This window comes from Pseudophryne corroboree, chromosome 7, assembly GCF_028390025.1.
Source record: "Pseudophryne corroboree isolate aPseCor3 chromosome 7, aPseCor3.hap2, whole genome shotgun sequence".
Taxonomy (NCBI): domain Eukaryota; kingdom Metazoa; phylum Chordata; class Amphibia; order Anura; family Myobatrachidae; genus Pseudophryne; species Pseudophryne corroboree.
The window spans coordinates 117062064-117089811 of record NC_086450.1 but is presented as its reverse complement, the minus strand read 5'-3'; the positions used below and the strand labels follow the sequence as shown (position 1 = coordinate 117089811).

Below are 27748 nucleotides of genomic sequence, written 5' to 3'. Positions count from 1 at the left end.
TTTTCCCCTTCCTCTGCCCCGGGGCAGATATGAGTGGCCTTTTGCCCGCTTGCCCTTATGGGGACGAAAGGACTGAGCCTGAAAAGACGGTGTCTTTTTCTGCTGAGAGGTGACCTGGGGTAAAAAGGTGGATTTCCCAGCCGTTGCCGTGGCCACCAGGTCCGATAGACCGACCCCAAATAACTCCTCCCCTTTATACGGCAATACTTCCATATGCCGTTTGGAATCCGCATCACCTGACCACTGTCGCGTCCATAACCCTCTTCTGGCAGAAATGGACAGCGCACTTACTCTTGATGCCAGAGTGCAAATATCCCTCTGTGCATCTCGCATATATAGAAATGCATCCTTTAAATGCTCTATAGTCAATAATATACTGTCCCTGTCCAGGGTATCAATATTTTCAGTCAGGGAATCCGACCAAGCCACCCCAGCACTGCACATCCAGGCTGAGGCGATTGCTGGTCGCAGTATAATACCAGTATGTGTGTATATACTTTTTAGGATATTTTCCAGCTTCCTATCAGCTGGTTCCTTGAGGGCGGCCGTATCAGGAGACGGTAACGCCACTTGTTTTGATAAGCGTATGAGCGCCTTATCTACCCTAGGGGGTGTTTCCCAACGCGCCCTAACCTCTGGCGGGAAAGGGTATAATGCCAATAATTTTTTAGAAATTAGCAGTTTTTTATCGGGGGAAACCCACGCTTCATCACACACCTCATTTAATTCATCTGATTCAGGAAAAACTACGGGTAGTTTTTTCACACCCCACATAATACCCTTTTTTGTGGTACTTGTAGTATCAGAAATGTTCAAAACCTCCTTCATTGCCGTGATCATGTAACGTGTGGCCCTACTGGAAAATACGTTTGTTTCCTCACCGTCGACACTGGAGTCAGTGTCCGTGTCTGGGTCTGTGTCGACCATCTGAGGTAACGGGCGCTTTAGAGCCCCTGACGGTGTTTGAGACGCCTGTACAGGTAATAACTGATTTGCCAGCTGTCTCATGTCGTCAACAGTCTTTTGTAAAGTGCTGACACTATCACGTAATTCCTTCCATAAGACCATCCAGTCAGGTGTCGACTCCCTAGGAGGTGACATCACTATTACAGGCAATTGCTCCGCCTCCATACCATTTTCCTCCTCATACATGTCGACACAACGTACCGACACACAGCACACACACAGGGAATGCTCTGATAGAGGACAGGACCCCACTAGCCCTTTGGGGAGACAGAGGGAGAGTTTGCCAGCACACACCAGAGCGCTATATATATACAGGGATAACCTTATATAAGTGTTTTTCCCTTATATAGCTGCTGTATAGATTTATCTGCCAAATTATGCCCCCCCTCTCTTGTTTTACCCTGTTTCTGTAGTGCAGGACTGCAGGGGAGAGTCAGGGAGCTTCCCTCCAACGGAGCTGTGAGGAAAAATGGCGCCAGTGTGCTGAGGAGATAGGCTCCGCCCCCTTCTCGGCGGCCTTTCTCCCGCTTTTTTAAGGAAAAATTGGCAGGGGTTAAATGCATCCATATAGCCCAGGAGCTATATGTGATGTATTTTTTGCCATATAAGGTGTTTTTATTGCGTCTCAGGGCGCCCCCACCCAGCGCCCTGCACCCTCAGTGACCGGAGTGTGAAGTGTGCTGAGAGCAATGGCGCACAGCTGCGGTGCTGTGCGCTACCTTATTGAAGACAGGACGTCTTCTGCCGCCGATTTTCCGGACCTCTTCAGTCTTCTGGCTCTGTAAGGGGGCCGGCGGCGCGGCTCTGGGACCCATCCATGGCTGGGCCTGTGATCGTCCCTCTGGAGCTAATGTCCAGTAGCCTAAGAAGCCCAATCCACTCTGCACGCAGGTGAGTTCGCTTCTTCTCCCCTTAGTCCCTCGGTGCAGTGAACCTGTTGCCAGCAGGATTCACTGAAAATAAAAAACCTATACTTAAACTTTTTTACTAAGCAGCTCAGGAGAGCCACCTAGTGAGCACCCTTCTCGTTCGGGCACAAAAATCTAACTGAGGCTTGGAGGAGGGTCATGGGGGGAGGAGCCAGTGCACACCAGGTAGTCCTAAAGCTTTTACTTTTGTGCCCAGTCTCCTGCGGAGCCGCTATTCCCCATGGTCCTTTCGGAGTCCCCAGCATCCACTAGGATGTAAGAGAAATGGTGCTGATGAGAGCTGTGAGGGCTAAGCCCCGCCCCCTTAATGGCTCGCTTCAGCCCGCTATTTTTTTAAATATTTATACTGGCGGGCGTTCGGATTTAGTGCCTTGGCACTTAAAAACCACCTTGCCAGTCTTATATGAGGTTTTTAATGCTGCCCAGGGCGACCCCACCCCCTGCACCCTGTAGTGCCGCTGTGTGTGGGAGCATGGCGCGCAGCGCGGCCGCTGTGCGGTACCTCAAAGCCGTCACTGAAGTCTTCTGATCTTCTTCTACTCACCTGTCTTCTGGCTCTGCAAGAGGGGTGACGGAGGGCTCAGGGAACGAGCATCTAGGTGTACCTAGCGTTCAGACCCTCAGGAGCTAATGGTGTCCTGTAGCCAAAGAAGCAGAGCCTTGAAACTCACAGAAGTAGGTCTGCTTCTCTCCCCTCAGTCCCACGAAGCAGGGAGCCTGTTGCCAGCAGTGCTCCCTGAAAATAATAAACCTAACAAAAGTCTTTTTCAGAGAAACTCAGGAGAGCTCCTCAGAGTGCATCCAGTCTCACTGGGCACAGAATCTAACTGGAGTCTGAAGGAGGGGCATAGAGGGAGGAGCCAGTTCACACCCCATTTAAAGTCTTAAAGTGCCCGTGTCTCCTGCGGATCCCGTCTATACCCCACGGTTCTTGAAGCATCCCCAGCATCCTCTAGGACGTATGAGAAAATTAGTTTATTAAATCACTTAAGATAACTTTTATTGGTGTCTCTTCTTTTGTGTCTTATAACAAAAGGGAGAGGTATTCAACTTAATTTCTGTCCTTAGTTTTATAACAAAAACACAGAAACTCTTGTTATACAATAAAGGTATTTAGATCTTGAATTTCTAATGTGGATCTCTGGATGTTCCATGTACTGTAACTCTTGGTTTGGAAGTATTTTACTTTCACTTGATTATTATATTTACAGAATTGTTTGTTGTGATATTAGTATCTTTCCGTAGCAGTATTTGCTAAAATAGCAAAAACGGCCTGAAAACGGCCATGACACACCTGCATTTCCTGCTCCACTCCCCTCCAATGCTGCCTTGCTGCACCCAAACGCCCACCGTCTGTCAATCACTTTGAGATCGGATGCTTCCAGGATGCGATCGCATCGCGAATGCTGCGCATGCGCGATGCGGACTCTGCGCATGCACAGACGGACACATATCATCCATTTGCGATATCGCCAAAACAGCGTCCACCTCTGAATAACCCCCTCTACAACCTGTGACTTTTGCAGTCCAATTATCATTATGGGGGGTATTCAATTACTGTCGGAACTACCGTCTTGTCGGGGAGACTGCAGTTTCCGACTTTTTTAGGTCGGAAACTGTTCCAACCTATTCAATGCCCCTGTCGTTTTTCCGACAAGTCAGTAATTCCGACTTGTCGGAAAACACGTGGAATGGCGGATTAGCTGCGGATCCACAGCTACGATCAACTCGGAATGACCCCCTTTGTCTGGTAATTAAGAAAATAAGATTTTACTTACCGATAAATCTATTTCTCGTAGTCCGTAGTGGATGCTGGGGACTCCGTCAGGACCATGGGGATTAGCGGCTCCGCAGGAGACAGGGCACAAAAATAAAGCTTTAGGATCAGGTGGTGTGCACTGGCTCCTCCCCCTATGACCCTCCTCCAAGCCTCAGTTAGGATACTGTGCCCGGACGAGCGTACACAATAAGGAAGGATTTTGAATCCCGGGTAAGACTCATACCAGCCACACCAATCACACCGTACAACTTGTGATCTGAACCCTGTTAACAGTATGACAACGTAGGAGCCTCTGAACAGACGGCTCACAACAATAACAACCCGATTTCTTTGTAACAATAACTATGTACAAGTATTGCAGACAATCCGCACTTGGGATGGGCGTCCAGCATCCACTACGGACTACGAGAAATAGATTTATCGGTAAGTAAAATCTTATTTTCTCTAACGTCCTAGTGGATGCTGGGGACTCCGTCAGGACCATGGGGATTATACCAGAGCTCCCAAACGGGCGGGAGAGTGCGGATGACTCTGCAGAACCGAATGAGAGAACTCCAGGTCCTCTTTAGCCAGGGTATCAAATTTGTAGAATTTTACAAACGTGTTCTCCCCCGACCACGTAGCTGCTCGGCAGAGTTGTAATGCCGAGACCCCTCGGGCAGCCGCCCAGGATGAGCCCACCTTCCTTGTGGAATGGGCCTTGACAGATTTAGGCTGTGGCAGGCCTGCCACAGAATGTGCAAGTTGAATTGTGCTACAAATCCAACGAGCAATCGTCTGCTTAGAAGCAGGAGCACCCAGCTTGTTGGGTGCATACAGTATAAACAGCGAGTCAGATTTTCTGACTCCAGCCGTCCTTGAAATATATATTTTCAATGCCCTGACAACGTCCAGCAACTTGGAATCCTCCAAATCGCTAGTAGCCGCAGGCACCACAATAGGCTGGTTCAGGTGAAACGCTGACACCACCTTAGGCAGAAAATGAGGACGCGTCCGCAGTTCTGCCCTGTCCGAATGGAAAATCAGATATGGGCTTTTATACGATAAAGCCGCCAATTCTGACACTCTCCTGGCTGAAGCCAGGGCCAGTAGCATGGTTACTTTCCATGTAAGATATTTCAAATCCGCCGATTTGAGTGGCTCAAACCAATGGGATTTGAGAAAATCCAAAACTACATTAAGGTCCCACGGAGCCACTGGGGGCACAACCGGGGGCTGTATATGTAGTACTCCTTTTACAAAAGTCTGGACTTCAGGAACTGAAGCCAATTCTTTCTGGAAGAAAATCGACAGGGCCGAAATTTGAACCTTAATGGACCCCAACTTGAGGCCCATAGACAATCCTGTTTGCAGGAAATGTAGGAATCGACCCAATTGAAATTCCTCCGTGGGGGCCTTCCTGGCCTCACACCACGCAACATATTTTCTCCAAATGCGGTGATAATGTTGTGCAGTCACCTCCTTCCTGGCTTTTACCAGTGTAGGAATGACCTCTTCCGGAATGCCTTTTTCCCTTAGAATTCGGCGTTCAACCGCCATGCCGTCAAACGCAGCCGCGGTAAGTCTTGGAATAGACACGGTCCCTGCTGAAGCAGGTCCCGTCTTAGAGGTAGAGGCCACGGATCTTCCGTGAGCATCTCCTGAAGTTCCGGGTACCAAGTTCTTCTTGGCCAATCCGGAGCCACGAGTATCGTTCTTACTCCCCTTTGCCGTATAATTCTCAGTACTTTTGGTATGAGAGGCAGAGGAGGAAACACATACACTGACTGGAACACCCACGGCGTTACCAGAGCGTCCACAGCTATTGCCTGAGGGTCTCTTGACCTGGCGCAATACCTGTCCAGTTTTTTGTTGAGGCGAGACGCCATCATGTCCACCTTTGGTTTTTCCCAACGGTTCACAATCATGTGGAAGACTTCTGGATGAAGTCCCCACTCTCCCGGGTGTAGCTCGTGTCTGCTGAGGAAGTCTGCTTCCCAGTTGTCCACTCCCGGAATGAACACTGCTGACAGTGCTATCACATGATCTTCCGCCCAGCGAAGAATCCTTGCAGCTTCTGCCATTGCTCTCCTGCTTCTTGTGCCGCCCTGTCTGTTTACGTGGGCGACTGCCGTGATGTTGTCTGACTGGATCAACACCGGCTGACCCTGAAGCAGGGGTTTTGCCAGGCTTAGAGCATTGTAAATCGCTCTTAGCTCCAGTATATTTATGTGAAGAGACATCTCCAGGTTTGACCATACTCCCTGGAAGTTTCTTCCCTGTGTGACCGCTCCCCAGCCTCTCAGACTGGCATCCGTGGTCACCAGGACCCAGTCCTGTATGCCGAATCTGCGGCCCTCTAACAGATGAGCACTCTGCAACCACCACAGAAGAGACACCCTTGTCCGTGGCGACAAGGTTATCCGCTGATGCATCTGCAGATGCGATCCGGACCATTTGTCCAGCAGATCCCACTGAAAAGTTCGTGCGTGGAATCTGCCGAATGGAATCGCTTCGTAAGAAGCCACCATCTTTCCCAGGACTCTTGTGCATTGATGCACAGACACTTTCCCTGGTTTTAGGAGGTTCCTGACAAGTTCGGATAACTCCTTGGCTTTCTCCTCCGGAAGAAACACCTTTTTCTGAACCGTGTCCAGAATCATTCCCAGGAACAGCAGACGTGTCGTCGGGGTCAATTGAGATTTTGGAAAATTCAGAATCCACCCGTGCTGTTGCAGCACTATTTGGGTTAGTGCTACTACGTCCCCCAGCTGTTCCCTGGACCTTGCCCTTATCAGGAGATCGTCCAAGTAAGGGATAATTAATACGCCTTTTATTCGTAGAAGAAACATCATTTCGGCCATTACCTTGGTAAAGACCCGAGGTGCCGTGGACAATCCAAACGGCAGCGTCTGAAACTGATAATGACAGTTTTGCACCACGAACCTGAGGTACCCTTGATGTGAAGGGCAAATTGGGACATGCAGGTAAGCATCCTTGATGTCCAGGGACACCATAAAGTCCCCTTCTTCCAGATTCGCTATCACTGCTCTGAGTGACTCCATCTTGAACTTGAATTTTTGTATGTACAGGTTCAAAGATTTCAGATTTAGAATAGGTCTTACCGAGCCGTCCGGCTTCGGTACCACAAATAGTGTGGAATAATACCCCTTTCCCTGTTGTAGGAGGGGTACCTTGACTATCACCTGCTGAGAATACAGCTTGTGAATGGCTTCCAATACCGTCGCCCTGTCTGAGGGAGACGTTGGCAGAGCAGACTTTAGGAACCGGCGAGGGGGAGACTTCTCGAATTCCAACCTGTAACCCTGAGATATTATCTGCAGGATCCAGGGGTCCACCTGTGAGTGAGCCCATTGTGCGCTGAAATTCTTGAGTCGACCCCCCACCGCCCCTGAGTCCGCTTGTAAAGCCCCAACGTCATGCTGAGGGCTTTGCAGAAGCCGGGGGGGGGCTTCTGCTTCTGGGAAGAAGCTGCTTGGTGCACTCTCTTACCCTTTCCTTTGCCTCGGGGCAAATATGACTGTCCTTTCGCCCGCTTGTTCCTATAGGAACGAAAGGACTGCGGCTGAAAAGACGGTGTCTTTTTCTGTTGGGAGGGGACCTGAGGTAAAAAGGTGGATTTCCCGGCTGTTGCCGTGGCCACCAAATCCGATAGACCGACCCCAAATAATTCCTCCCCCTTATACGGCAATACTTCCATATGCCGTTTGGACCCCGCATCACCTGACCATTTTCGCGTCCATAAACTTCTTCTGGCAGATATGGACATCGCACTTACTCTCGATGCCAGAGTGCAAATATCCCTCTGTGCATCTCGCATATATAGAAATGCATCCTTTAAATGCTCTATAGTCAGTAAAATACTGTCCCTATCCAGGGTATCAATATTTTCAGTCAGGGAATCCGACCAAACCACCCCAGCACTGCACATCCATGCAGAGGCGATGGCTGGTCGCAGTATAACACCAGTATGAGTGTATATACTTTTCAGGGTAGTTTCCAGCCTCCTATCTGCTGGATCCTTGAGGGCGGCCGTTTCAGGAGACGGTAACGCCACTTGTTTTGATAAGCGTGTGAGCGCCTTATCCACCCTAGGGGGTGTTTCCCAGCGCGCCCTAACCTCTGGCGGGAAAGGATATAATGCCAATAACTTCTTTGAAATTAGCAGTTTTCTATCGGGGTTAACCCACGCTTCATCACACACTTCATTCAATTCGTCTGATTCAGGAAAAACTACAGGTAGTTTTTTCAGACCCCACATAATACCCCTTTTTGTGGTACATGCAGTATCAGAGATATGTAAAGCCTCCTTCATTGCCGTGATCATATAACGTGTGGCCCTACTGGAAAATACGTTTGTTTCTTCACCGTCGACACTAGATTCGGTGTCCGTGTCTGGGTCTGTGTCGACCGACTGAGGTAAAGGGCGTTTTACAGCCCCTGACGGTGTCTGAGACGCCTGTACAGGTACTAACTGGTTTTCCGGCCGTCTCATGTCGTCAACTGATTTTTGTAATGTGCTGACATTATCACGTAATTCCATAAATAAAGCCATCCATTCCGGTGTCGACTCCCTAGGGGGTGACATCACCATTACCGGCAATTGCTCCGCCTCCACACCAACATCGTCCTGTCAAAGTCAAAAATATTACATAGAGAGACCATATAAACTGCACACATATAAGCCGCTATACTTGCAAATATGCGCAGCGAGCACAGCAAACACCAGACATCATGGAGATATAGAATTGGCTGATGAATTGATGTCATGAATACGTATCATTTGAACAGAACCAGATGTGCCCATCATGTTTGGTATTGAAGCAAGCAGAATGATGTGTGGGTTAGTTTGATGCTGGTTGTGAAGTTGTGGGACATTGCAGCAGATAGATATGATTATATGTATAAAAGCTAAGATCATATTGTTAGAACAATGGATGCTCAAGACAACCTTTTACTAAGTTTTCAGGGCTGAACCTGATTAGCATATACAAAGAGAATAGTGACTCAATACAAAGGAGAAAGAAAGACCCCTCCCCCAGGTACTGGTCAAACAGGAAGGTAGTGGTCAGGTGTGGCCTCAGAGAACAGATGTAATGTAGCTACACTCACACACACACACACAGCTACCTGGCACCCAGCAGCATGGCGGCTAAATCCCCAGGACATCCTCCAAACTAAAGGCTAAGTATTGAACTTCACATGGCTAGATAAGGAAACAGACAGATTGCTTTCTGGTTTAAATAGGATATTGTAACTTGGTTGTGTGATTGTTGGGTGTTTGTGGATACTCTGTGAAGTCTGTGATGAATTGGAACAGTATACCATCTGTAGCATAGTATTTGTGGTATTTGTTTGCCTATGGAGATTTAAAATAGATTGTGCTGGTTAGTTATACTATATATCCTGTTAATCATAAATACCACCATGCAGTTACGTTTGTGTTAATTACATTGTGATCTGGTCTTGTGATGAATATGCTCTGGTTATTGAGATACTGAAGTTGTTTGGGATGTGAAATTATGAGATGGTTCTAGGAAGTTGGATTACATTGTGAAAGGTGATTTAGATGGTTTGGAATCGTAAAATCAGAACATATGCATTGTTTTGAGGCTTGGACATTTTGGAATAACATGGAGTCTTGTGTCTCCTGCTATGTGATTGTGGTGTAGTAGAGAGTGCCATGTGTTTGGACCTGCAAATCTAAAATGGCTGCTGCTGGATGTCTTCCCCTCCCCCTTTCAGCCATGTGGTGTGGTCTTTAGAATCAAGTGGAGGTTTCCCAAAATGGAGTCTAGCTTCTGTCCCATGATATAGGGACAGCCAGTATGAGTAAGCCCAAGTATTTCATCAGCATTGACTAACTGCGCAGCGATTGTTCCTCACATGTGCAAGCTTCTCTGCAATCATGTTGTCTTACTGTGAGCCATTTCTCTCATATCTCTCTCTCTCTCTCTCTCTCTCTCTCTCTCTCCCTTCTCTTTTCTCCCATATCTCCCCTTTGACTAGTATTGTATTGTATTGTATTAGATTGGTATTGTATTGTATTTCTAGTGTAGCTATTTTGGTTAGGAAGTATCTGTTATATTGTAGTGTATCATTTGTACTGTTATTCCCTTTTACAAGTATATTAGATATAATACAGTTAATAGGCTTTGGACCCTAAACCAGTATCTGTGTATTGTCTATAGTTTTAAGTGTTCACTTGAGCGTCGGTGACGCTCAAGCAGCTTTGTAGTTAGTCAGGTTACACAAGGTTGCACTTACACCCTGTATTCACATTAAGGTATTCTGTGTATTTCATTGATAAGGTTTAGACATAAAGGTATAGCGTTGTGAGCGTCTGCGCCGCTGGTGATCTCCTCGTGGTCTCGAGCGTCCGCTACGCCATAGCGAATCAGTACTCTAGTCATAGCCAACAACGTGCTGTCCTGTGATCTCTGGGCCGTGAGCGAACGTGACGCGTGAGCGTCTCGCCTACGGCTGAGCGATCGTTACGCAACCAGCGTACCCATACGGTACTTCTTAAGTAAACAGCGTACAGTGTTCTTAGACTTCATAAAGGGTTGTTTATACGACAAAGGAATTTAGCATTGTCAATTGGGGGACTCGTCCTGTCCTTCACATATCTCTGCTAGGTAATATCAGCAGACATTATCCATCAGCAAAGGGCGGGATCATATTCCTTGCAGTGCTGATTGGATAAGCGTCTGTTTCGCTTAGTAAAGGGTGCTGAGGGAATCCGGGACCGGAGGTAAGAACAGTACGCTATTGTCTTTGAAAATCTGGTTTTTATTTCAATTTGGTGCCAACTACACACTCAGGCCTAGAATAACTTTAGGAGTTTTGAATGATGACTTTCTTTGTGACAAGAGGCCGCATGGTCTGTCCACCATTTTGTGTGACCCTCATGGAGGTGGAAGGGGGAGGAGCAGCGGCCATTTTGGGAAGGTCAAATTTTTTTTTTTTTTCTGAGCGGCTGGTTTTCAGTTGACTCAGGAAACAATCAGCCATCCACTGTCAAAAAGAAATCATCATTTAATGAGTTTTTTTTATGCATTTATTTAATCTATATCATAGTCAATCATAAGTAATAGTGATTGGTACTTATATGTAATATCTATATGCGTGTGCTTACATCAATGTATGTTATTAGATTAAATTTAGAATTGCATTTTCATCTGTGTAAGTTTCACATCTCACCTTCCTGTTTGCCATTTGCATTGATAACGTGCTAAGAAAGATTTGTTGCTACTCGGTAGTTAAAGTGTAAAAGTAATACATTTAAGGGGTAATTTGTAAAGCACGCACACAGTCTCGCCTAAGAATACAAGGGAGATTTGGGTGGTGTATAGTGAATGATTACACTTAAAGATCATTCACATTGATAAACGTGTAGTGTGTTACTGTGAACGTACTTGGTCTGTGTACAAGTGTGCTTACAAGGACAGAGCGTACGCAATCCAAAGGCAGACGCACGCAGCGTACATTATGCAACGGAGCATCCGGTTACGCCCACGTAGCTCAAGTCACGATAAGTTGAAATAACGCAAAGGCGGTAAATAACGCAAATCTATTTTTGGAAAAATCTGAAATTTAGTTTAACAGATCCTGCTCCTAATTGGTAACACAGCTGGGCTGAAGAAAATTTCTGCGCAGAAATAGATATAGAAACAAAGTGTACATGTGTTGAGTGAGTGTGTTTTTATCACATAAGTTTATATAACTTAGAGGTTGAACCAAAAAGGAAAGTCGGGTACTCGTCAAGGGACATACGTGTAAGTGACATATACGGTGGCTAGGGAGGCATCCCTGGTTAAATAAATATTTGAGCATTAGAGTATAGCGGACCATAAGGTAACAGACCAGGAGGTCATAAGGTAACAGACCAGGAGGTCATAAGGTAACAGGTAAAATAGACAAAGAGGTCCGCTATAAAGGTACAAGAGGCACAACGCCTGGGGTGTTGGTGCAGAACCCATATAGGCCATATAAGCTCTGGCTGAAGGAATTCGCAGTCGTAAGTTTCGATTCCATTGGTCTTTCCGTACATAAGCTTAGTTGTTTGTGTACTGAACGACTGGACCGCACGTAAGTGTGTGCAGTAGTTAGTAATCTGACCTAATACCATTAGAGTAAAGTGGTCACAAACGCTATTTGTACATTCTGACGTGATTTGTGTAATTTTTTATTTTTGGAAGGGAAGTTCGCTGGTCACTCAGGAACTATCTAACAACCCCACCTTTACTGGAAAGAGTAAGTGTCCTGCGGGTAACCCTCATATGTTCCAGTAAACAGAAGGTTCCATAGGGGCCCTGTATCGAGTACGCCAGCACCATATCGGTGTGATCAGGTCGTATTGGTCGAGGTGGGCGAGTGAGTGGGGTACTCGGTAAACCGCCACCGCCGGCCTATTGTGAATAATTTGGTTTGCTGTAAGGGTTCGCTGAAGACCGTGATATAAAGATCACAGGAGTAGTAAGCAACACCTACAGATTATGGGGGCCAATTGTTCAGGTAGGGGGCGATCAACCTCGGTTCGGGTTGATTCAGAAGACCGTCCAGTAGGATCGGCCAGGTACATAATGTGTGAGAAATATGGAAGTCACACAGAAGCTTTATGTGATGAATGGGAGAGAATGACTGTACAAGACAGGGAGAAATTCCCAAAAATAGGTAGCTTCAGTCCAGAAGTGTTACAAAATTTAAGGAGGAGGATATGTCTCATTGAACCAACAAAGAGACGAAGTAAACATTATGATTATTTGCAGTTATGGCAACAGGAAGGTGAATTACAAAGAGATTCAATTGACTTTTCTGACTCTTATCTTGAGAGGAGAGACATGGCATTGAAGAGGATTATGGTTGCAGAGAAATGGCACAATGTTGTACGATAAAAATGCACTTAGTAACTGTATTAAGAATGAAAGTGTAAAATGTAATAATGTTTACGAAAACAAAAGTGTAAAAATTACAAATATTAACCTGTGCAAGTCGCACCCCATGTTAAACTTCCCTCAGGATTACCAGCAAGAAAGTGAGCCCAGAACGATGTCGGCACCTCTTCCAGCAGCCATCCTACAAGACATCCAGGTGGACGCGACCAAATTGGTAAAGGCAATAATCAAACCCCCTAACGGAGGGTCAGGTGAGGTCGTGTCCACAGGTACGTACAATGTTTTATATCACGCACAAACAAATGTACCCCATATTGTAAGACCAAAACAAGGTGATGTAATTGAGTTTAGTCCTGTCAGGGTGATCACAGTCCCCAATGGGAAGACTGACGATCAGGGAACCATTCCCGTCAAGGACAGTGCAATGTGCCATCCCTGGTCCCGGACAGAATTGAGATCAATCATGTCTGATTACCCAGATCCTAGGAAAGATCTAAGTGTATGATCAAAGATTCACAGAAGGTATATGAACCCCCTAGACAACGACATAATCATGGTATACAAGGAATCAGGTAGGTACAGGGAAAGCGGTTGAGGGTGATGAGCATCCAAACGTTTGAGGAGGCATCAAATCAGCCAAGACCCCATTTCACTGACACTTGGAGGAAGCCCAGGGTTTGTTATCATTGTAGAAGAGAAGGGCATTATGCCAGTAACTGTAATAACCCACATAAAGTTAGACCCCCTAGACATGAAAATGAGCATGAATATGACACACCAAATTACAAGCAGGGATCACATAGGAAGAATTTTGAGCCACATCCATGATAGGTAGTCAAGAAAGGTGATCATACGACTGATGGTAAGCCTGAGGTAACGGTTAATAAAGTGGGAGGTCATTCACTGAAGACACCGGAATGACCAGGTGAAACGTTGTAAATGTATCAGTGAAATGTTTTTTTTCTCTCTCTCTCTCTATCCCCATCTCTGACGAGTATTGGTAAGAATTCACACATTGCATACCCACTTGGTCCTTGCAGAAGTCTACCAAACCCCAGCATGACCTCCGCCACAATGTATTTCTGGCCAGATACAGACAGTGGAGTAATGCAGGTGCTGGTGGGGAGGGACTGCTCAAGGAGACCATTAGACACGTAGCTATGACAGCCTGATAATCTGACAATGTTTTTCTAATGCTAACAATGTTTTCTTAATGTTGACAATGTTTAAAAATGCTTTGTTTCTCTTTTCTTATTGATGGTTATTGTCGAGTTATGTAATGTATATATGCACATGAATTGTTCTCTATCTCTTTTGTTTTTTTGTTGTCTCTCTCTTCCCACTCATGTTTCCATGGTTTAAAGATGGTATGTCACCCCTCAGTTGGACCAATGGTAATGCCAGATTTTTTTCTCCTTACAGAAAGATCGCCGGTTAGGAAGGAATATTGCATCACCAGAATGTTCGTTTGGAAGACTGAGAGACAGCACCTTTGAGAGGACAGCAGAACAAGAAGAACAACAAGACGAGAGAACTTATTATCGTAACAAGTTCTCTCCCCCTCAAACTGTTTTCTTATGCCCCCTTTACAAATTTCTTCTTTTCTCCTCCTGTAAGATGGACTTGCCCCAAGAGACTGTGATATGGATTTTCCCGTTAACCATGATGTTGACCAGAGCAGTCTGTTTCGGTGAGAGTACCAGTGAGGTCGAGAAAGGATCCAGAAAGGTCCTGATGACTGAGACGGAGGTGTAAATTTCCAATAGCAACCCAATCACCAAGCAAAGGCGAGTACCGGGCACGATCTAACAACCATGTTATCTGTAAACATTTTCTTTGAAGGATTGTTAGTTCAAAAAGAAAAACTGTATCTGTAGGCTCTGTGACAATGGTTGAAGATGGATGCATAAAGAAATGCCAATCCAGTCTTAATATCCATATGGACCAGCATCCATTGAGTGACCATCACTCCTTAGTGGGTAACGTGTTAAATAAAACAGATTGTTGGGTATGCTCTCAAGTACCTCAGGGTCATAGCAAATCAGGGCTAGTACCATTTCCTTTAACGTTAGGGGAGGTACTTGAGCTAAGGGGTGGGAGACCGGTGGACCGGAGATTTAACATCTCCAGCCCTCCTAGTTTGAAGCTCCACCAATACCATGTGGATAGGTCCCTCTTATGTTTTAATATCTCCAATCCCCGTAAGCCGGGAAATTGGGAAGTGTCATGGAGCAACCTTACCATGACCTTTTCACACAGAGCAGATAGAATGCCTACAGATACAGAGCTTGTACGCCACATAGCCAGTAGAGGAAAATCTTTCCGGTATCGATATACCTTAGGAAATAGGATTACTAGAGTTGGAGAAGTATCACCAGGATACTGTGCACATATCGTACAGTCTGATACGTGCATTAAGCAGATGGAAGAATTAGGATCAGGAGATTTCACCTGGAAGGTGTGTAATATGGTCATGTCCTTCTCCGTCCCATATGTTCTCCCCGATGACGCATATTTCATATGCGGGAGAAAGGCGTACAAGTGGCTTGCCCCAAACTCTGAAGGATTGTGTTATATTGGAAAAGTATTGCCTGAAGTGATGACTGTTACACATGACAAAGTGAAGGACATATACCGTGGTGCCCAAGCTCCTTATACTCACACTCATTACGAGCACCGAGATAAAAGACAACTGTCAGAAAGGTTAGAGCATCCGGCCTCTGATCTTATCTATGAATCCACCGGGATTCAGGTTCTGGTAGCGTTAGATTTCACTCGCACCGCTCGAGGAGTGATGAATTATAGATACATTTCCGCACTCGCCAATTTGTTAGATAATATCACTGAAATGTATGATGACACGTTCAGATACACTGGAAGAGAACTTCAAGCGTACAAAACAGAACTAGTTCAGCATAGGATGGTTCTTAATTATCTTACAGCAGTAACAGGCGGATATTGTGTTACATTGGCAACACAGTACGGCATAAAGTGTTGCACGTATATCACAAATAGCACCGAGGATCCGGTAGAGGTCATAGACCAAAAGATGGACGACATTCTCCAATTGAAGTGGGAATTTCGCCGAAAACACAATCTCACCCTTGCTGCTGTAGGTAATGAGCTGACTGGTTGGGTGTCATGGTTGAACCCGCGAAATTGGTTCTCCGGTTTAGGAGACTGGGCTCAAGGAGTCATAATGGATGTTGGAAAGTTTCTACTATGTATCTTGGGTGTCGTTATATCGATTGGATTGATATTTAGATGCGGGCAGGCTTTAATGAAGTGCAAACAAAGTACAAGAGTGATGAGTCTGAGGAGCGAGGAAACTGTAATTAACCTGGATTTGGTATATGACCCAATGATAGAAACCAGGATGTGATGAAAATGCGATTATACGGTCCGTTTCTTTCACCTGTTTTTCTGCTTTTCTCCAAGATACAAAGACCCCTTGGACGAGGAAGTTAACGAGACGCTATACAGACAACAGACAAGCACCAAAGATGAAGTTTTGACAACCTATGATATGGACACTTGATGAACTTTGCCATGGATCCCCAGTTTCCCTAGTATTTTAAACTCACGCTAGCCCAACATTTTTTGTAAATCTGATGGCACTGACAAAGCTATTTGCTCATGCCCAAAGAGCAATACAGCGCAAAGAAGACGACTCTCAACAGATACCGAACAAAACTTCAACAACAGATGTACATTTCCCTGACATAGAATATCATTGCATTTTCCATAAGTGTTCTTTATCTTCATCTCTACAACCCTCAGGTAATGACACACATAGTCGATAGGGAATACAGGCACAGATATCAGCAACCACATACCTCCCCCATTCATGTATCATCAACTAAAATGTGCTCCCCATTTTGTTCAAAAAAAAATCCGAAAAGAGCTCGGTAAAGTTTGACAGCCCATCCACAGACCTGTACCACAGGATAAGAAGGAATTCAAATGTATACTTCGCAATACCTCGAAGCTTGATGTACAACACGTACGGCACGATGATACATGACCCCCCAAACATGGATTCATACACACATGCTTCTGCTATCTCACTAGGTCATACCCTCTTCACACCTTCTCCTCTCTCCTCCCTTACCCAACCATGGAAATGTATTAACCCCTGACATATATTTTTCTCTTTTTGAAATGTTTTAGGAAGTGGCAGTTATTGGTGACTGCCAAAGGGTGGACTGTCAAAGTCAAAAATATTACATAGAGAGACCATATAAACTGCACACATATAAGCCGCTATACTTGCAAATATGCGCAGCGAGCACAGCAAACACCAGACATCATGGAGATATAGAATTGGCTGATGAATTGATGTCATGAATACGTATCATTTGAACAGAACCAGATGTGCCCATCATGTTTGGTATTGAAGCAAGCAGAATGATGTGTGGGTTAGTTTGATGCTGGTTGTGAAGTTGTGGGACATTGCAGCAGATAGATATGATTATATGTATAAAAGCTAAGATCATATTGTTAGAACAATGGATGCTCAAGACAACCTTTTACTAAGTTTTCAGGGCTGAACCTGATTAGCATATACAAAGAGAATAGTGACTCAATACAAAGGAGAAAGAAAGACCCCTCCCCCAAGTACTGGTCAAACAGGAAGGTAGTGGTCAGGTGTGGCCTCAGAGAACAGATGTAATGTAGCTACACTCACACACACACACACACAGCTACCTGGCACCCAGCAGCATGGCGGCTAAATCCCCAGGACATCCTCCAAACTAAAGGCTAAGTATTGAACTTCACATGGCTAGATAAGGAAACAGACAGATTGCTTTCTGGTTTAAATAGGATATTGTAACTTGGTTGTGTGATTGTTGGGTGTTTGTGGATACTCTGTGAAGTCTGTGATGAATTGGAACAGTATACCATCTGTAGCATAGTATTTGTGGTATTTGTTTGCCTATGGAGATTTAAAATAGATTGTGCTGGTTAGTTATACTATATATCCTGTTAATCATAAATACCACCATGCAGTTACGTTTGTGTTAATTACATTGTGATCTGGTCTTGTGATGAATATGCTCTGGTTATTGAGATACTGAAGTTGTTTGGGATGTGAAATTATGAGATGGTTCTAGGAAGTTGGATTACATTGTGAAAGGTGATTTAGATGGTTTGGAATCGTAAAATCAGAACATATGCATTGTTTTGAGGCTTGGACATTTTGGAATAACATGGAGTCTTGTGTCTCCTGCTATGTGATTGTGGTGTAGTAGAGAGTGCCATGTGTTTGGACCTGCAAATCTAAAATGGCTGCTGCTGGATGTCTTCCCCTCCCCCTTTCAGCCATGTGGTGTGGTCTTTAGAATCAAGTGGAGGTTTCCCAAAATGGAGTCTAGCTTCTGTCCCATGATATAGGGACAGCCAGTATGAGTAAGCCCAAGTATTTCATCAGCATTGACTAACTGCGCAGCGATTGTTCCTCACATGTGTAAGCTTCTCTGCAATCATGTTGTCTTACTGTGAGCCATTTCTCTCATATCTCTCTCTCTCTCTCTCTCTCTCTCTCTCCCTTCTCTTTTCTCCCATATCTCCCCTTTGACTAGTATTGTATTGTATTGTATTAGATTGGTATTGTATTGTATTTCTAGTGTAGCTATTTTGGTTAGGAAGTATCTGTTATATTGTAGTGTATCATTTGTACTGTTATTCCCTTTTACAAGTATATTAGATATAATACAGTTAATAGGCTTTGGACCCTAAACCAGTATCTGTGTATTGTCTATAGTTTTAAGTGTTCACTTGAGCGTCGGTGACGCTCAAGCAGCTTTGTAGTTAGTCAGGTTACACAAGGTTGCACTTACACCCTGTATTCACATTAAGGTATTCTGTGTATTTCATTGATAAGGTTTAGACATAAAGGTATAGCGTTGTGAGCGTCTGCGCCGCTGGTGATCTCCTCGTGGTCTCGAGCGTCCGCTACGCCATAGCGAATCAGTACTCTAGTCATAGCCAACAACGTGCTGTCCTGTGATCTCTGGGCCGTGAGCGAACGTGACGCGTGAGCGTCTCGCCTACGGCTGAGCGATCGTTACGCAACCAGCGTACCCATACGGTACTTCTTAAGTAAACAGCGTACAGTGTTCTTAGACTTCATAAAGGGTTGTTTATACGACAAAGGAATTTAGCATTGTCAGTCCTCATACATGTCGACACACACGTACCGACACACAGCAGACACACAGGGAATGCTCTTATCGAAGACAGGACCCCACTAGCCCTTTGGGGAGACAGAGGGAGAGTTTGCCAGCACACACCCAAGCGCTATAAATATATAGGAACAACCCTATAGAAGTGTTGTCTCCCTTATAGCAGCTTAATATATATCAAAAACGCCAAAAAAAGTGCCCCCCCCTCTCTTTTTTACCCTGTTTCTGTAGTGCAGTGCAGGGGAGAGTCCTGGGAGCCTTCCTCGCAGCGGAGCTGAGCAGGAAAATGGCGCTGTGTGCTGAGGAGATAGGCCCCGCCCCCTATTTCGGCGGGCTCTTCTCCGGAGTTTGTGAGACCTGGCAGGGGTTAAATACATCCATATAGCCCTAAGGGCTATATGTGATGTATTTTTTAGCCAGAACAAGGTATTCTCATTGCTGCCCAGGGCGCCCCCTGCAGCGCCCTGCACCCTCCGTGACCGCTGGTGTGAAGTGTGTGACAACAATGGCGCACAGCTGCAGTGCTGTGCGCTACCTCATGAAGACTGAAAAGTCTTCTGCCGCCGGTTTCTGGACCTCTTCGCTTTTCGGCATCTGTAAGGGGGTCGGTGGCGCGGCTCCGGGACCGGACTCCATGGCTGGGCCTGTGTTCGATCCCTCTGGAGCTAATGGTGTCCAGTAGCCTAAGAAGCCAATCCATCCTGCACGCAGGTGAGTTCACTTCTTCTCCCCTAAGTCCCTCGTTGCAGTGAGCCTGTTGCCAGCAGGACTCACTGAAAATAAAAAACCTAAAAACTTTTTCTAAGCAGCTCTTTAGGAGAGCCACCTAGATTGCACCCTGCTCGGACGGGCACAAAAACCTAACTGAGGCTTGGAGGAGGGTCATAGGGGGAGGAGCCAGTGCACACCACCTGATCCTAAAGCTTTATTTTTGTGCCCTGTCTCCTGCGGAGCCGCTAATCCCCATGGTCCTGACGGAGTCCCCAGCATCCACTAGGACGTTAGAGAAATATTACATATACTGTTCATTAAGGGGTTAAATATACTTTCAAAACAGTAAAAGTCATGAAAGGTACATAAGGCAGTAGCTTAACTGGTGCTGAAGACAAATCCTTACCTCTGCGTTGTCACTGTCCTCATTGATTCTTCTTGACTAAACAATAGAAAAAGAGACAATTGAAGCACTGGTACACATGAGAGGATACAACTGATAAAAGATAGGCTTCACAATGTGTGTTTGTGTCTGCAATAGATATAAAACACAAGACCTTTTCTTTGGAAAATGAATCTTGGAATTCCCCGCTTTTCTCGTCTAGCTCATCATCATCACTCCATTCCCAGTCGCCATCTTCTGTTTTATGTAGGTGACCACTTGAGCCAGGTACTCTTCTAACCTATACAGAAAAGATTCTATTGTATTTATCAACAGATGAGAAAGTGATTTACAGAGTGCCTGTCACATAATCATACTGTACATTTCATGGGCTGAACCAATATTTCTGAAAATACATTTGATTTAGGCACCGTTTACTTGAGTGCTATTAAAGCATTTATCAATGCTGCATGTGTGAAAACCTATTTACACTGACCATCTGTATATGCAAAAGTATCATTTATTAATATGATGTGCTGAATTAGCCTGAGATAAGAGTTGAATTCACAACTGGACATGGCTTTTAACAGATAGATAAACAGTTTTAGTGTATGTAGGGGCTGTATTCACTAAAACTAAAAACAAGTGATATCATTGTGTTCTTATGAATAAGGTGCCAAGTGATGTCACTGAATCTTAGGGCGGTATTCAATTCTTTTCACCCCCTTCCACACCCGTTCTGTTTCTGCTGACGGGCGTGGTATAATCATTTCAGCAGGCTACCCCCGGGGTAGCAAGGGCACCCAACCCTTTACACAGCTAAACCTGATTACTATGGGCACAATATGCGCAATAACGGGGATCACTTTAGAAAGGAGATTGGGGGTGATATATCATTTGAATACCGCCGTTAGTGTCATAATAAGCTCTATCCACATGAATATTGGCTAAACCAACAAAAACTTAGGGCCTAATTCAGATCTGATCGCAGCAGCAAATTTGTTAGCTAATGGTCAAAACCATGTGCACTGCAGTGGGAGGGGGGGGGGGGGGGTTCAGATATAAAATGTGCAGAGAGAGTTATACCCCTTTTCCACTAGCTCTAAAAACACGGGTAAATGCGTGGGGGCATGCATTTACCCGTGTTTTTTTCAAGAGGAAACGCCCCCCCCCTGAAATTCCCGGATCAAGTGATCCGGGAATCCTACCTGGGTAGCTTACCGGGTTGAACACGAGTTCAATCCGGTAAGCTGTGCAGTGTAAACGGAAGCCGTGTCGATGTGACATGGCTCCCGTTCACAGTGTATAGAAGGGCGGCGCTGGGAGATCATGTGATCTCCCAGTGCCATCCCTGCCGCATCACCAGCAGCGTCACAATCCGGCAATATGCCGGGTTGGTGAGCGCAGTGTAGAAGGGGGCTCTATCACGGGTCGCAGCCGTGTCAGGCTCCCGACTGCGACCCGTGCTATCTAGTTGAAAAGGGGTATAAGATTTGGGTGTGGTGTGTTCAAACAGAAATCTAAATTGCAGTGTAAAAATAAAGCAGCCAGTATTTACTCTGCACAGAAACAATATAACCCACCCAAATCTAACTCTCTCTGCACATGTTATATCTGCCCCACCTGCAGTGCACATGGTTTTGCCCATTAGCTAACAAGTTTGCTGCTGTGATTAGATCTGAATTACCCCCTTAATTTTATAAGATCACCGAGCGCTCTTTATCCTGACTTTCTGGTCAAAGCACTAATTAAATCAAACAAAGCCTGGTGGAAAAAAAACATACAGTAATAAGAGTTTTAATGAGTCTTTAAAATATGCATGTAAATAAACAGCTGATTAAAGCAAAATACTTCCATTGACTACACTTTTGTTATCTATGTGAGCTTTGACTGAGTTTAAAATATTAACTTAAGTAATATAATAATAATAATAATAATAATAATAATAATAATAATTATTATTATATTATGTAGCAAAAGTGCAATACTTGCAGTTTCAATTATAAGCATTTGAAAGATGCCTCCACCAGAAAATGAGATTTGTTTTCTAATCTGGAGGAAACCGATTTTTTTTATATCAATGCATATTTTAAAGATATACGTGCTCTTTAACTTGACTATGACACACATATTCATCATTACAAACTCAAGATGTTCCACTAAATGATATTTAATATCACGATACTAAGATAACGATATGTTCTAACCTACAGCAAACAGATACTGTATGAGCTCTTATCAGTGCAGTGTATCTACACTAATAACAGCTAGTATTTAATTGGTTGCTAGGGTTACAGCACATGTTCTTCAAGCTTTACTGTATAATATCATTTTTATTGCGACATACAACATACCAATTTTATATAAAATAATAATAACACAGCAAAGGAAATTGATCTATACTTGACCAATAAAAACAGTACCAACACAAGCCTAAAAAGCAAACTTAGGAGTAAAGAAAAACTAAATCCTAAAAAAGTCAAGTACCCTTCTGCTGACATCTTGCTCTTTGTCAGAACCTGGCACCAAGCTTGTATTTCCAGCATTCTGCTCAGCCTACTTGAGCAAAACAAAACAGCATCAGACTCCTCTAAAACATACTGAGAGCGTCGCAAGTGGCTTGAAGAGCACAATGGTAATCATTACACAACCTGGCTGTTCAGTTTACAATTCACTTTTATAGAGCATATTATTCAAATGGCTCTGCTGCTTCGGACGTGATGTGCATTGTTGAACAGGAGTATGAAACAAATGTTTCAAGGTTTCAGCTCACTCAAATAAATGCACTTGTCTGGCAATAGTACCACTGTATTGATTCTGCCTCTCCTAAAAAGTGTACAGAGGTTTTTTTTTTAAATAATAATTTATTCAATATATAAGCAATATAAATGTATATAATTCAAAATACAGATGTAGCCATGCTCATTGCGGCTGCAACAAGAGCGTGTATGTCTCGCTTGCCGCAATGCGTGATGGCGTGTGCGTCTTAGTCGCACCCGAACCCCATTGACATTGTAATGAGCGGCAAAAGATGCAACCCAGTGTGGGTATGACTAGGCGAGCTGGGCTATGGGGTGTATTCAATAGAAGTCTGATCCCCTCTGATACGTCACTATTCAACGCTGACCGTTTCCGGCCAGCATTACGACCATGCAGATTCGACTTGATAACAAGTCGAGTCTGCATCAGTGCAAAACTGTCGAAAACACGTTTTTGACAAAAAAAAGGTGGATCGGCGAGTAAATCGCTGATCCATGTGTTTTCCGACAAGTGACTTTTTTTTGACAGTTGAAAAAACGGCACTCACATTGAATAGGTCGACTGTCGAAAAGTGCTCTTTTTCCAACTGTCGGAAAAACCAACACCAATTGAATACCCACTATATCTGTATAAGCAACTTTCAAGTTGCATCGGTACCTGAATCACGCCCCATGTTTGTAATGTTTGCCTCATATTTGTCCTCTTATTTAGCTCTCGCAGTTTGCCATTAACACTCACACTCAAGGGTTGCCACTTGCTTTAAAATTAGTAATTGAAAATATTTCTAAACACTATTTAAATAAGAATTTTAAATACCTAAATCAAATCTTAACATTTTTTAATTCGGACTGAGAACTCTAGCACTGAGCACTAGAACTGGACACTAGAGGGTGCAGACCCTAATATGTATGCACAGATAGCTGGGAAAAATGTGCAGCAGCCATTTTCCCAGTGATTTCTCTACTGCACATGCGCAAAATACCATGAAACTTACCGCCTCACCATTTTCACAGTGATTTAACAGCTGTATTGCAATCTGCGCAGGACTCCGGAGGGGTGAGTATTCAAGAAATAGGTGCATCGTGTGGGCGGTGTGGTCCCTGGCCTCAGGGGCCCATGTGCATCGCATACGCTGCTATACCCTCCAACATGATCCATTCCATTAGGTATAAATGCTCTGTTCCTGGACTTCTTTGCCAGTGGCAGTTACAGAGGGTTCCGGTATGAATGGTCGACCATGTTATGGTCGACAGTCGTTAGGTTGACCACTATTGGTCGACATTGACATGGTCGACATGGACACATGGTCGACACTCGAAAATGGTCGACACATGAAAAGGTCGACATGAGTTTTTTTACTTTTTTTTTTTCGTAAAGTGACTGGGAACCCCAATTAGTGCACCGCGTCCCCTCGCATGGCTCGCTTCGCTCGCCATGCTTCGGGCATGGTGCCTTCGCTCCGCTGCCGCTTTGCTCGGCACAGATTACCGTTCCAATCGTAGTCCACGTGGATCGTAAAGTATGGAAAAGTTCCCCAAAAGAAAAAAAAGTAAAAAACTCATGTCGACCTTTTCATGTGTCGACCTTTCATGTGTCGACCATGTGTCCATGTCGACCATGTCAATGTCGACCAATAGTGGTCGACCTAATGACTGTCGACCATAACATGGTCGACCATGTGAACGGATACCGTTACAGAGGTGGGGCTGCAGCACAGTCCAAAATTCAAATAGGGGGTCCACACCAACTGCCATTGAGTCCTGGCTGGTGATATTTGGCAGAGTTTGGGGTGGCAGTTGGTGTGGCTCCCCTAGTTGACTTTTGGACTGTGCTGCAGCCCCACCTCTGTAACTGCCCTGGCAAAGAAGTCCAGGAACAGAGCATTATGTACCTAATGGAATGGGTCATGTTGGAGGGTATGCACTGCACCCATCATAAATACGACAGTGGGGGTAAATTTACTAAGATTCGTGTTTTCCCGTTTGAGGTCAAAGTTCAATCACGAATGACATCGAAAGTGTAAATATGCAACTTTTTGAATTGATTACGACTAATTTACTAAGCTGCCGTATTCTGCATTTTCGGGTTTTCCGATGTCGATGTCATTCGGTTTTTTTGGCAGTGTTTTACGTGAGTGACTTGTAAAACACTGCCGACTTTAATACAATGAATCTCGGCCGGATCTGAGAGATCCGTGCTGGGCTTCATTGTTCAGCTTGTTAAAAAAAAATTTTTTTTTAAATGTTTAAAAAAAATTGCGTGGGGTCCCCCCTCCTAAGGCAAACCAGCCTCGGGCTCTTTGAGCCGATCCTGGTTGCAGAAATATGGGGAAAAAATGGACAGGGGTTCCCCCATATTTAAGCAACTAGCATCGGGCTCTGCGCCTGGTCCTGGTTCCAAAAATACGGGGAACAAAAAGAGTAGGGGTCCCCCGTATTTTAGAAACCAGCACCGGGCTCCACTAGCTGGACAGATAATGCCACAGCCGGGGGTCACTTTTATACAGTGCCTTGCGGCCGTGGCATCAAATATCCAACTAGTCACCCCTGGCCGGGGTACCCTGGGGGAGTGGGGACCCCTTCAATCAAGGGGTCCCCCCCCCCCAGCCACCCAAGGGCCAGGGGTGAAGCCCGAGGCTGTCCCCCCCATCCAATGGGCTGCGGATGGGAGGCTGATAGCCTATGTTCAAAGTGTTTGATATTGTTTTTAGTAGCAGTACTACAAGGCCCAGCAAGCCTCCCCCGCAAGCTGGTACTTGGAGAACCACAAGTACCAGCATGCGGCGGAAAAATGGGCCCGCTGGTACCTGTAGTACTACTATTAAAAAAATACCCCAATAAAGACATCACACACACACCTTGAAAGTATAACTTTAATACATCCATCCACACCTCCATATACACATACTTACCTTATGTTCCCACGCAGGTCGGTCCTCTTCTCCAGTAGAATCCATGGTGTACCTGTTGAAAAAATTATACTCACATAATCCAGTGTTTTCGGCTCCTCGGTAAATCCTTTTGTAATCCACGTACTTGAAAAAATAAAAAAACGGATACCCGACAACGAACTGAAAGGGGACCCATGTTTTCACATGGGCCCCCTTTCCCCGAATGCCAGAAACCCACTCTGACTGATGTCTAAGTGGGTTTCTTCAGCCAATCAGGGAGCGCCACGTTGTGGCACCCTCCTGATCGGCTGTGTGCTCCTGTACTGTCTGACAGGCGGCACACGGCAGTGTTACAATGTAGCGCCTATGCGCTCCATTGTAACCAATGGTGGGAACTTTCAGGTCAGCGGTTGACCGAAAGTGACCTCACCGCTGACCTGAAAGTTCCCACCATTGGTTACAATGGAGCGCATAGGCGCTACATTGTATCACTGCCGTGTGCTGCCTGTCAGACAGTACAGGAGCACACAGCCGATCAGGAGGGTGCCACAACGTGGCGCTCCCTGATTGGCTGAAGAAACCCACTTAGACATCAGTCAGAGTGGGTTTCTGGCATTTGGGGAAAGGGGGCCCATGTGAAAACATGGGTCCCCTTTCAGTTCGTGGTCGGGTATCCGTTTTTTTATTTTTTCAAGTACGTGGATTACAAAAGGATTTACCGAGGAGCCGAAAACACTGGATTATGTGAGTATAATTTTTTCAACAGGTACACCATGGATTCTACTGGAGAAGAGGACCGACCTGCGTGGGAACATAAGGTAAGTATGTGTATATGGAGGTGTGGATGGATGTATTAAAGTTATACTTTCAAGGTGTGTGTGTGTGATGTCTTTATTGGGGTATTTTTTTAATAGTAGTACTACAGGTACCAGCGGGCCCATTTTTCCGCCGCATGCTGGTACTTGTGGTTCTCCAAGTACCAGCTTGCGGGGGAGGCTTGCTGGACCTTGTAGTACTGCTACTAAAAACAATATCAAACACTTTGAACAAAGGCTATCAGCCTCCCATCCGCAGCCCATTGGATGGGGGGGACAGCCTCGGGCTTCACCCCTGGCCCTTGGGTGGCTAGGGAGGGGACCCCTTGATTGAAGGGGTCCCCACTCCCCCAGGGTACCCCGGCCAGGGGTGACTAGTTGGATATTTGATGCCACGGCCGCAAGGCACTGTATTAAAGTGACCCCCGGCTGTGGCATTATCTGTCCAGCTAGTGGAGCCGGTGCTGGTTTCTAAAATACGGGGGACCCCTACTCTTTTTGTTCCCCGTATTTTTGGAACCAGGACCAGGCGCAGAGCCCGATGCTGGTTGCTTAAATATGGGGGAACCCCTGTCCATTTTTTCCCCATATTTCTGCAACCAGGATCGGCTCAAAGAGCCCGAGGCTGGTTTGCCTTAGGAGGGGGGACCCCACGCAATTTTTTTTCTGAAAATTTAGAACATTTCCCCCCCCTTCCCACTGAAAAACATGCACGGATCTCATGGATCCGTGCATGCCTATACAAACACGGGATAAAAAAGCAGGTCTGTTTTTTTTTAGCACTTTTTCACGATTTGTATTTTATCACGGCAGTGTTTGGCTATTGTCGGCAGTGTTTGTGTTTTGCACTTTTTAGTAAATTCCCGATTTCTAGCAAATTGCAGGCGTATTTGACCGATGGTGTATTGATTCGTGATTTTTTTCCTAGGACTTCCAAAATATTACGAATGCCCTCATCACTGCCGAGATTTTTGCTTAGTAAATTACCGAGATGACACTTTGATGAAAAAACGGCATCTCGGTCAAAATCGGGACCTTAGTAAATATACCCCAGTGTCTCAGAGTTTGCCGTTAACACTCATGGCAGGTGAGAAACTCCCGGAGGCAATGGAGTCAGTTGCCACCGGGCTCCAGCCCTGAAGGGGGCACCTGGCTCCAGCCTTCTCAGCTACCGCCGCGGAGCAGGAGGCGGCCACCGCTACTTCAACTATGGGAACTCCTGCCCAAGAGGGTGCATGTAAAGTCACCCTCCCAGCGTTGAGAGCACAGGGCGCATATACCGCATCCTTAGATGGTTACAGCACGTGGGTTAAGTACAGTATGTCAGCCTATCATCAAATCAAGGCCACAGGCTGATAGGAGAAATCTCTAATGAGGCTGCACATGACTTTCCTAAGCCTCTTGCACGCACAGACTCCTGGGAGCACGGGAAG

General features: G+C 45.3%; 1 protein-coding gene across 2 annotated transcripts in view; it reads right to left on the bottom strand.

The window, feature by feature from the left end:
- STK39 (serine/threonine kinase 39) overlaps window positions 1-27748 on the bottom strand; it is a 604781-nt gene that overhangs the window by 319668 nt on the left and 257365 nt on the right. The window contains exons 11-13 of one of the 2 annotated variants that reach the window (XM_063933584.1): window positions 20026-20151; window positions 19875-19910; window positions 10456-10692 (exon numbers count right to left, since the gene is read on the bottom strand). In XM_063933584.1, the coding sequence (XP_063789654.1) occupies window positions 10513-10692; window positions 19875-19910; window positions 20026-20151 (342 nt within the window). In that variant the 3' untranslated portion in view covers window positions 10456-10512. Of the gene's footprint in view, window positions 1-10455; window positions 10693-19874; window positions 19911-20025; window positions 20152-27748 lie in introns of those variants that run through there. The other variant, XM_063933583.1, reaches the window with a different exon arrangement.